At 35.0% G+C, this 12155-nt stretch overlaps 1 protein-coding gene across 10 annotated transcripts in view; it reads left to right on the top strand.

The window, feature by feature from the left end:
* The window catches only part of GULP1 (GULP PTB domain containing engulfment adaptor 1), a 270309-nt gene that overhangs the window by 170474 nt on the left and 87680 nt on the right, over positions 1-12155 (top strand). For all 10 annotated transcript variants that reach the window (XM_078451105.2, XM_078451110.2, XM_078451109.2 and 7 more), the window contains one exon: positions 5039-5100. In XM_078451105.2, the coding sequence (XP_078307231.1) occupies positions 5039-5100 (62 nt within the window). The remainder of the gene's footprint in view (positions 1-5038; positions 5101-12155) is intronic.

The raw sequence follows: 12155 nt of genomic DNA, 5'->3' as shown, positions 1-12155 counted from the left end.
GCATAGTGTGTTCTCTCTTTAAAGGACTGATTGACACATTGTGTCACACACAGATGAGAAAGGCTGGGGTGACTTCAGGGCTTTCAACCTAGAACAGAAAGTATGGCTGAGAACCCTTGGTGTGGTCTTTCAGTGTTTGGAGGACTGTCATGTGGTCATGGGACTAAGTTTAATACAGATCATATGAGTACAAATTACAAGGTCATTGATTTAATGCAGGAAAAAATTCCAACAAAGTTGTGCAAACATCATAGAATTGCTTGAAGTACAAACTTTTTTTTTTGTTTTGGAAGTGAGAAGTGTTCAAACATTTGGCTGTGGTACAGAGGATTGATGTATTCAGTAGGGATGTGAACTTTCAGGCACCTTTCAACCTTGGGAAACTGGGAATTTATAATTTTGATTATTTTTCTGAATAAGGGGAAGGCAAAATAATATTTATTGTGGTCTGCAGTTTGCATCAGATTTAAAACATACACTGGAAGTAAAATAATGTTTCATTTTTAATTCTTTTACTAGTAAAAAAAGAATCTGGAAATAATCCTATGATACATATAAGTATTTTTAATGAAGTAATAAAAATCTTACATCACAACTCGTCACTTTAATCATATTATCTTTTTTTATTTTTTAGATGTTTATTTATTTTGAGAGAGAGAGAGACAGAGACAGAGAGACAGAGAGAGAGACAGAGCATGAGTCAGGGTAGAGGCAGAGAGGGAGGAAGACACAGAATCTGAAGCAGGCTCCAGGCCCCAAGCTATCAGCACAGAGCCAGACGTGGGGCTCGAATCCACGAACTGCGAGATCATGACCCAAGCTGAAGTCGGACGCTTAACCGACTGAGCCACCCAGGCACCCCTTTATTGTCTTATTTTTAATGTTTATTTATTTTTGAGAGACAGAGTGCGAGTGAGGGAGGGGCAGGGAGAGAGGGAAACACAGAATCCAAAGCAACCTTCAGGCTCTGAGCTGTCAGCACAGTGGGCTTGAACCCACGAACCGCGAGATCGTGACCTGAGCCCAAGTCAGACGCTTAACTGACTGAGCGCCCAGGCACCCCCATATTATCTTATTTTTAAAAAACATTTCTAGGTGCGCCTGGGTGGCTCAGTCGGTTAAGCGGCCGACTTCGGCTCAGGTCACGATCTCATGGTCCGTGAGTTCGAGCCCTGCGCTGGGCTCTGTGCTGACAGCTCAGAGCCTGGAGCCTGCTTCGAATTTTGTGTCTCCCTCTCTCTGACCCTCCCCTGTTCATGCTCTGTCTCTCTCTCTGTCTCAAAAATAAATAAACGCTAAAAAAAAAAAAAAAAAAGCACTTCTAGACTCTTTTTATTTGCTTACATTTCCTTTTCCCATGGTTTTAAAGTTGAAACTCCCTATTTCTAATTTCTCTTTAGTTGAAGAGGATTTTGGAGTTTTTCACAGAGAAATCCCAAGTAACCAGCAATAGTATATTTGTTTCATTTGACAACAGTGGAAATATAGCCATGGGGAAAACTGGACTGATTTAGAGAATCAGGAAAGAGAAGCATTTGTTCTTTCCTGCTTTGCCTCATTCTCTTTAAAACGTTTCTTTTTTTTTCCTCCAAGTTTAATGACTAAATTTCCTTATCAGGAAATTACTGATCAATATTTTGCTCTAATTCCAAGTTAGAATTGATACCAGAAGTTCTACCCACTTACTAATCAATTCTGACTCTCACTTAGTGAGGTTGATAAAGGAAGAATTCTTAGAGCCTCTGCTGCTAGTTTCAACCAATAGCACTATTTGGTTGAATTTTAATTTGAGTTGGAAAAATTGAATTTTATGAGAGAAGTCCTACATCTTGACAATCGGGAGCTGTAATTGTACCCCTAGAGAATATATTAATAACTAACATCAGCACACACTGTATATTCTACTCTAAACAAAGTTTCAATCAGTAAAACCTCATCTCTTCTTTCATAATTGTCCAATTTACTTGGTTATCACATGCAACCTTACTAAATTGTCCTGTACTCAGAAGCCTATGGAAAAGAGATCATCTTAAATTCAAACATATATTTTTTTCTTGTTATCAGCCTTTCCAATTAGTATGTTGTCTGGTATTCTTTGGTTGAATTACCGGTGACTTCACTGATTTTCTTTATAAATGCTGTCTCTAACGCTACAGATTCTAAAAAAGAGTGAATGTATTAGATTTGCATCATTGTGGACTATTTTGAAGAGATCTATAAAAATTAGTCTAACCTTATAATCATTGATTATTTAATGAATGTATTTGTTCTATAGCTCCTTTCTTATTTTAGCTTTCTCTTTGAGTTTTTACAATCCTATAATAAATTCATTACATCAAAAATGAATAATTTAGTAAGAAAACATAAAGCATTGAATGTGAATGCATGTGATTAAATAATTCAACCAGATGCTCTTCATTTTCTTTATCAGTTGACAAACTGATGAGTAGATATAATCATAGCATCGCAGTTAAAATTTAATATTTAAGTATGATTTCCCTTTTTTAACCCATTCACATGCAGGCATTCACCCAACACCATTTTGTTTTAAATTTGATATACTAAGGGCACCTAGGTGCCTCAGTCAGTTAAGCTTCCAACTCTTGATTTCGGTTCAGGTCATGATCTGAGCTCAGGGTTCATGAGTTCGAGCCCTGCGTTGTTAGGCTCTGTGCTGACAACGTGGAGCCTGCTTTAGATTCTCTCTCTCCTTCTCTCTCTCTACCCCTCCTCTGCTTACATTCTCTCTCCCAAAATAAATAAATAAACTTAAAAAAATAAATTTGGTATACCCAAAGTAGATGCTTTCAATATACTAAGCTCTGTTGATACAGTAATAATGAACTTCCTGCATCATTCTTGATGAGCTCTTAATCTAAGTGCATTTTGAACACAGATTTATTGACCTAGCAGTCAGAGTGGTTTGATACTTGCCAAGTATTTTGAAATGTTGGCATTTTATTTATGTGACTGTTTACTCTTGAGTTAGTGATTACAGTTTAATTTCAAGGAAGGGGGCACATTCCGAAGTGTCTGTGTTCCTGTTTCTGTACCAGTTCCATATATCTAATTGCTCCTATCGGCATAGATAGATAGTGACCGGGAACCATCATCTGTACTCACTCTTCAAGGTCAGTCACATCTAAATGAATTAATATAAAGAGTTTTATTCTGTTAGTTTTTCCTTCTGCCAAAGTATAAATTAGGATGACAGTAAGGATGTGTTTTAGAAATCTTTCAGGTGTTATAAGTATACTGCCTGTACTAGAGGTATGTAATGAACAACCACTAAACCATCATCTCTTGACGATGTGGATGTAGATTTTTTGTCATTGTGACAACTGCGGCTTCTCCACTGGTAATTTAACATTGTGAATATTTTAGTCTGTCATCAGTAACAGCTGGATGTAACTACCCTTTTTCTAGGTCACTGCAATACAAGACTAGAATGGAAGTAGTATCATCAGTTTTCAAATAATAGTAGCTTATAGGAGAAAGCAATTATCCCTCTGCCTCAGGATTGGAATGGACCATTATATTCAGATTTAGACTTTATATACTTCTGAGCAGTGTCATGTATCTTAGAAAAGGAGACATGAGAATAATTGAGTTAAGGGGTTACAAAAAGAAATTAGATTTTTTTTTTTTAAGTTTCCTAAAGGCAGATCTTTGTTTTTATTATCTTGATGTTTTTAATGTTCTGGTGTATAGCATTGTGATTAATTTCTTTTAATATACAAGTGCAATATTGTATCCCAAATCTAAGTACAAATTATTCTTGAATTAATCAATTCACCATTTAGTAGCAGTCATAAAGAGAAAACTGTAATTAAAATGAAAATCCTTATAGGAAATAAAAATTTTCTACATTAATACAATGTCGATATGCTTTTTTGAAGCTTAGAATGTGTTGCTTCTCAACATACTTCACCCATGCACAACTATCACATATCTGCTTCAGTAGTCAGAAATAGCCCTAAGGTGCACCATGAGCTTGGGATTTTATTGATCCCTCATGTTTCGTCTCAGAAGTTCTTGTGAACATTGTACCCCATAAACATGTTTAATTTAAATATACTGCATTATTTTCCAAATGGTATAAAGTAATTGACATTCCGGAAAGATAGGCCTTTTTCTCTTTGTCCTCACAATCCCCCAGTTTGAGAAGAACATATTAAAGATACCAAACTAGTTTCTGTTAATATCATTTTCAAATGTTCTGAATTGAATGTTAAAAATACTTCGTTAGTAATCTATTTCTTTTCAGTACGTACTTATTTACTATTTTTCATGGTGAAATACGTCTTTCATTCTATTCTGTTCATAATATTGATTCTAAATGTTTTAATTCTGTGAGGAGTAGAATACAAAACTCTACTAAAGGAGACAATGGTTTTTGAAGATTGAGAAGTTTTACAACAAACAAATGCAATTTCGAAAATGTAGTCAAATATGATTAGTTTAACATTTTTTTGCTTTTTCTTCACTTATACAGTCCACAAAATATTTTGGAAGATATGTGGAATATGTAAATACAATCCAAAATTGAATGAAAAATATTTTTCTATTTCTAACAATAATACACAATACAAATTATTTTCAATATGTTTTATTCTTTTAGTCACTTTGTTTTTAATATTCTCTTAAACTAATCTAAGGGCTATTTGAAAGGTTGAAGATTTATTGATTAGGGAACTTTTTAAAAAAACTGTTAACCACGAGAGTATAAAAGGAAATGAGAAAGATATCACATAATCACATAATTGATGTAACTACTTGTAGTCCACTGAGTTGTTACTTTTTAAACCGTCTTTTAAATCAAGCCTATAGCTTATTATGGTCTTTTTATCCCATGTTCGTATACACTTTCCAGCTACATTGTTTTTATATCTGACTATTTATTCTTTCTCAATTTAGCAAAGGAATCATGATTTAGAATTGCTCCCACCCATATCACACTCCTTACATATGCTAATGAATGAATATGACACCCTTAGAACGTATAATTTAATTTAACACTGTGTGTTCTTCATTGCAGACAAAACATGGATGCATACGCCTGAAGCTTTATCAAAACATTACATTCCCTATAATGCAAAGGTAAAATAGTTTATATGATATTATTGAATTTATTTTTTGTTATATTATTATTATTAAATTCATGGTCAGTCTTAGGAAGATTGCTTATGCATTGGCATTTCCTAGTAGATGATCCCTGAAAAAAAATTGCATAAATAATTTTGTAATGGATAGTATGGGAAATGATTTTTCTCTCCAAATAAGTTAATTCTTTTTTTTCCCTGTCACTCCAAGTAAGGGATTATTATTATTTAAAAAAATTTTTTTAATGTTTATTTTTGAGAGAGAAAGAGAAAGAGAGAGAGACAGAGAGAGCACAAGGGGAAGGGCAGAGAGGGAGACAGAATCTGTAGCAGGCTCCAGGCTCTGAGCTGTCAGCACAGAGCCTGATGCGGGGATCGAACCCATGAACGGTGAGATCATGACCTGAGGCAAAGTTGGATGCTTAACTGACTGAGCCACCCAGGTACCCCCAAATATGTGATTATTTTATTTAATTATAAAGAATACTCTTTATAATTTCTGTCAGTCATGTATGTATTTTCTTCACATGATTTTGGCTATCATTGAAATTAATTTGTAGTATCATGGCCTATAGGAAATAAAACAACCAACAAATTAGCATCCTTTAAAAGCACTTTAATGTTGAATTACACAGCAGAATATAAAAAACTAACTTGATAATGAGAGAAATGAGCTACAATTTTAATGAATGCAATTATCATTCAAAACAAGAAAGACGAAACTTAAACTATTAAGAAAACAGAAAAAGAGCACATTATTTTACTCTTTTGTTTAGTTTTCTTCATTTTAATAGAGAAATAGAAACAATCTATGCCCCATATCTTCAAAGATTTGATTCATTGTCAATGTTGGAAAAGGGGACAAATAAAAGAATGCACTTTGCGAAAATATCCTTACAGATAGGTGTTATTTTAGAAATAGGGAGCACAAAACCTAAAATAAGATTTCAGAGAAATCTGAGTCTAAACTTGTAAGATACAGGAGAGAAAGTTGCATTGGGAACATGCAGTGGGTCTGACTTAAACAACTGACCTTTGGACACAGTGTGGGGAAAACAGAAAATGATAATGTTATTTTTATAAGGGAACTTAAGGATTTATGGATTAGTAAACTACATATGTATAATGAGAAGAGGTATGAGGAATTATTTTAGGAATAATTTTAGAAAAAACATTTATTGAACAGAAAGTCAATGCTATTTAATAGAGAACCTCTTGAGTGCTGGTCTGAGTCTGAATCACAGGAAGATGCATTACAAGGCCATCTAGAGGCCCGTCCAGAGCGGTTGCTCAGCAGTGAGATTTGTAGAGTACAGCAACTCAATTTTTTCTTGCTGACTTCATAGCAAAGAAATGCTCTAAAATATTTTTGGTGTAAAACTAATATACTTGAAATCATTGCAATGCTTAGGAATTTCTCTGTAATGTTACCCTGAAGATGAATAGCCATGATTTAGTATGAAAAGTTTAGTTAGCTGAATGAGAAAAATTGAGTTAATATTATCTCTCTTCCACAGACATTTCTCATATTAACTATTGAGAAACTATATGAAAAGTATAGAGAAAAAAATTAATCTTGAAGACCACTATTATTTTAAAATGCATGCTCAATATCTTGATCATACTAGAGTCATATCTTTAAAGTAAAATCACCACGTATTATTTTTTTTATATGTATCTCAGTTTGAAAGACTGGTTTATAAAGCGTTAAAAGATTCTAATTAGAACTACCCTTAACCTTAACTGCAGTATGAACAGTGGAGATCTGCTTGTCTACATGGAAAAATTGCATGTGCTAATTCATAGGTGCATAACAACTATAAGGCATTCCACATGCAGTAGAGGGAGGGGACAGGAACATTCTTCCAGACTGAGGTCAGTAAATTATAAGAGCAGGTCAATTTTCTCCATTCTAATATGGCCTCTTGAGTAATAATAAATGTCATGTATACCAAGTAGTGTTAAAACTATTTGAAGAACATTATTTTTTTCTACATTCCTTTTTTGTTTTTTTTGTGGGACATTTAAAATTCATCATTAGTATTTATTTTTGAAAATTTTCTGTATTTCTTTAGTATACATGCCATTTGAAAACCAAATCCATGTCCATAGGAAGTACCTTAGCACAACAACAACAACAACAAATGCAGACTCTTGGGGTGCCTGGCTGGCTGGGTTCATAGAGCATGAGACTCTTGATCTCAGGGTTGTGAGTTCAGGCCTCATGTTGGGTACAAAATCTGCTTAAACACACACACAACAAAAAATAGTAATAAAAAAAAGAAACAACAACAACAAAGTAAAATAAATACCAAAGGTTAATAAATATATGAAAAAGATTCTCAATTTCACTTACAATCAAATAAATACTTTAAAAAATACAGACTTTAGAACTAAAAAAAATACAGACTCTAGAATTAGATTGACTTAGTGTATATCCTGAGTCCGACACTTGTTAGCAATCAGTTTTTGGGCAAATAACCTAATCTGTCTGTGTCAACAGTTATTCATGTGGAATAGGGATAATAATAATTTCTCAGTTGAGTTATTATAGACATAAATTATTAGGTAAGTATTTAAAGGATAACTGGAATAAAAGAACTACTTAATAAATGTGGCAATCACTACCTTACCTTTCATTTTTCACAAGACTTAACCAAAATGCCTATTTTATAATAGGTGTTCAATGTAGATGTATTTGATGAATTAATGCATAATAACATTTCCAACATAGTTAATTTCAGTGAGCCCTAATACATGTGAGGTACATGATCTCATTTAGTATTTACCATGATTCAGTATGGTGATTATTAATCTCTACATCAGAGAAAACTTTATACATTATGTAAGAGAAAACTAAGGCTGAAAGATTAAGTAATTTGCCTATTGCCAGAAAGCTAGTAAGACAGAGCCAGAGTGGAAAACTGAAGTCGATATGACTTCAAAGATTTGCTGGGGCTTTTTTATTTTTAAAAATTTTTTTAATGTTTATTTGTTTTTGAGAGAGAAAGAGAGAGAGTGTGTGTGAGCAGGGGCAGGGAAGGGGCAGAGAGAGGGAGAGACACAGAACCTGAAGTGGGCTCCAGCTCTGTGCTGTCAGCACAGCCTGACGCGGGGCTTGAACTCAAGAATTGTGAGATCATGACCTGAGCTGAAGTTGGACGCTTAACCGACCGAGCCACCCAGGCGCCCAAAGATTTGCGTTTTTTATGTATATAATAACACTTTATTATTCACACATCTGTTACATTGCTGATGTGTATAAGGTGCCATTACTGAAGTCTCACTTGAATATTGGTGAAACTTCAGAGCTATATAACACATCTTATATTCTTATGGATCTTACAGTCATAAGGAAATATACAAAAATAACATAAAAGTCAGATCATGTTCTGTGTCATTCAAATGGCACCTAACAGAAAGTTATAGAGATTCAGAGAATGGTGTCATTCTTGTTTTATGAAAATGGGAGTGAGGTAGGATTCCCAAGGGTCTAAGCAAGGGTGGAATGACCATTTCACACGGAGATATCTGAAGGAAGATGAGTAGAGTCCATAAGGTCTAAGGCACAAACTAAATATGGCAAAAGTTGGGTTGTGGCATAAAGTACTAATGATGGTAAAATGTTTTATCAGTCAAGGTTCCATCTGAGAAACAGAACTACTAGCTTGTACACACACACACATGCACATGTGTGCGCACACACATTTCTCTCAAGGAATGGGTTATGCCGTTATGAGGCTGGATGGGCAATTTTGAAAAGCATATTGCAGGCCATCAAGAAGCACAGGCTGGAAGTTCTTGGGCAGGACCTGACCTCAGGTGGAATTTCTTTTTTAGGGACACAGCAGTTCTATTCTTAAGGCCTTTAAATTGATTGTATTAAACCCACTCAGATTATCTAAGATGTTCTTCTTTACATAAAGTCAACTGATTATAGATGTTAGTCATATCTACAAAATGACTTATGGCAAAACCTAGATTAGTATTTGACTGAAAACTGGATAATATAAGCTGGCCCAATTGGCATATAGCACTGACCATCACAAGTACTAATGATGGGCAAGGCTAAAAAGATGAAATTGAGAAGGCTTTGCATGGCAGGAGAAGCAGTTTGAGTAGTGAGCTAATCAAGTAGGATTTTAGGAAGATAAATCTGTAATGATCTAAAGTTGTTTTGGATCCAGAGCGATAGGAGGACTATCGACTTCTTAGGAAGTTATTTTAATGGTCTAAGTGTGTGATTCTAAATTTATATAGGGTAATAGATAAACATATAGTGGAAAATAAAGATGTGCTAAATATTCCAGGGAGAGAATTGATGCAACAGAGGAATAATTTATATGTGGGAAAAAGAAAATATATCTATTTTCATCATGGTTCAAAAGGAGAATGATCATACCATTAAAAGAATTCCATCACTACATTCACTTTTGGGATCCACTGGTTACAAATTAATCTGAATAAATTTACCAGAGCTGTTCAAGAATCATAATTCTCCTGGGGAAATAGTAACTTTTACATTTAGGTGTTTTCAGTTTTTTGTTTTTTTGTTTTTTTAATGTTTATTTTTGAGAGAGAGAGGAGACAGAGCATGAGCAGGGGCAGAGAGAGAAAGTGAGACACAGAATCCAAAGTAGGCTTCAGGCTCCAAGCTGTCAGCACAAAGCTCAATGTGGGGCTCAAACTCACAAACCATGAGATCATGACCTGAGCCAAAGTCAGATGCTTAACCGACTGAGCCACCCAGGTGCCCCTAGGTGTTTTCAGTTTTAAAGTAATAGTTTTCTCCTTTCGTGTTGTAATTTCTTTAATTTTTTAAGAACATATATCTGATCACATTCTTTTTCTTTATATAAAATTCTATTTCAAAAATTCGCATTTAATATTCAGAGTACACTTATTTTGGGTCATATGTGGATATAAAATAATAGTTATTTTCAAAAGTATTATTCTGTATAGGGTTCATTAATTTTTTTTTAATGAACAGCAACAGCATTAATAATAGTTCATTGGGAATTCTGCATATTATCCTGTGTACTCTCTAGTCATGTTTTTCAAACTACAGGTTATGCTTTTTTTTATGAAAAAAATTGGGTCGTGAGTTTAATGCATGGGATCATGGGTGGCATGTATTTATTTATTTTTTTAATTTTTTAATTTTTTAAAAATTTTTTAACGTTTATTTATTTTTGAGACCGAGAGAGACAGAGCATGAATGGGGGAGGGACAGAGAGAGGGAGACACAGAATCCGAAACAGGCTCCAGGCTCTGAGCTGCCAGCACAGAGCCCGATGTGGGACTCGAACTCACGGACCGCGAGACCATGACCTGAGCCGAAGTCGGCCGCTCAACCGACTGAGCCACCCAGGCACCCCAAGGGTGGCATGTATTTAAAAATGAAATAGAACAGAAGAGAAAAAAGATAAGACATTTCTAGAATGCATATGGTAAATATTAATTTGTTCCATAAAATTGTGGTTCATAGTCATAGGAGTATGAAAGCCACTGCCTTCAAACAGTAAGCTGCCTTTGAATGGTACCAAAGTCTTCACCAGATTTAACTCATTCAAATCATAAAATAATAATAGGGGGAACTGCTTAAAAGAGCTATTAAAGGGGCGCCTGGGTGGCTCGGTCGGTTAAGCATCTGACTTCGGCTCAGGTCATGATCTCACGGTCCGTGAGTTCGAGCCCCTCGTTGGGCTCTGTGCTGACCGCTCGGAGCCTGGAGCCTGTTTCGGATTCTGCGTCTCCCTCTCTCTCTGCCCCTCCCCTGTTCATGCTCTGTCTCTCTCTGTCTCAAAAATAAATAAACGTTAAAATTAAAAAAAAAAAAAAAGCCAAAGCATTAGAGACTGTTAAAAACTGAGAACAAACTGAGGGTTGATGGGGGGTGGGAGGGAGGGCAGGGTGGGAGGGAGGGCAGGGTGGGTGATGGGTATTGAGGAGGGCACCTTTTGGGATGAGCACTGGGTGTTGTATGGAAACCAATTTGACAGTAAATTTCATATATTAAAAAATAAAATAAAAAAAATAAAATAAAAAAAAATAAATAAAATAAAATAAAATTAAAAAAAAGAGCCATTAAATTTTTAATAAAGATGATACACATGTAAATTTAACCACATGTCCTCATTGAATATAGTATCTTAAAATTATTTCTGAATATGCATATACACATGGTAAAGTGATAGAGAAATAGAGTAAAATGTAATTACAAGTTCCCTGTGCACCCATTCATTCACAATGGCTTATCCATTTGAATGGAGTTCCTAATGCATGCAAGGTCCTGATCTAGAAAAATGGGATTGGATTAGTCAACCAAAGAGATAAAATCCTGATCTCCTGGGCTTTACATATAATAAGTAAAATAATATTACTTTTTCTGAGAAACACTTGATAACAAAATTATATCTTTATTTCTTAATACATTGATTATTGTATTGATTTGTATTATTTATGTTATTAATATAGAGTGTTAGTATTATTTATATATTATATGGTGTATATATTAATATATATACTATTTATTTATTTTGTTAGTTAATGTTTATTTTTGAGACAGAGCGTGAGTGGGGAGGGGCAGAGAGAGAGGGAGACACAGAATCTGAAGCAGGCTCCAGGCTCTGAGCTGTCAGCACACAGCCCATCGTGGGACTTGAACTCACAAGCCATGAGATCATTACCTGAGCTGAAGTCGGATGCTTAACTGACTGAGCCACCCAGGTGCCCCTATTAAAATATATATTATGAACACAACATGTTACTTATTCATACAGTATTCATACTAACTCATATAGTACTGCAATGCAGAAAAATAAAGCAGGATATTGGGGATTGGGAGAAGTGGGAAAGAGGGAGAGGTGGTGCTGTGTTACACAGAATGGTCAGGGACAATCTCTGAGGAGGGCAAATGCCTTAGGGAAATGACAAAGTGAGACATGTGGCCACATGCCAGAAGAGCAGTCCAGACATGGCCAACATTTGCAAGGTGGGAGCATGCTTGCCTAGTCAAAATCTTATCAGGGGTTGGGGTGGCTGGAATGCAGT

Source organism: Panthera onca, chromosome C1 (genome assembly GCF_046562875.1).
Source record: "Panthera onca isolate mPanOnc1 chromosome C1, mPanOnc1 haplotype 2, whole genome shotgun sequence".
NCBI lineage: Eukaryota > Metazoa > Chordata > Mammalia > Carnivora > Felidae > Panthera > Panthera onca.
This window is presented reverse-complemented; position numbering and strand designations above follow the sequence as displayed.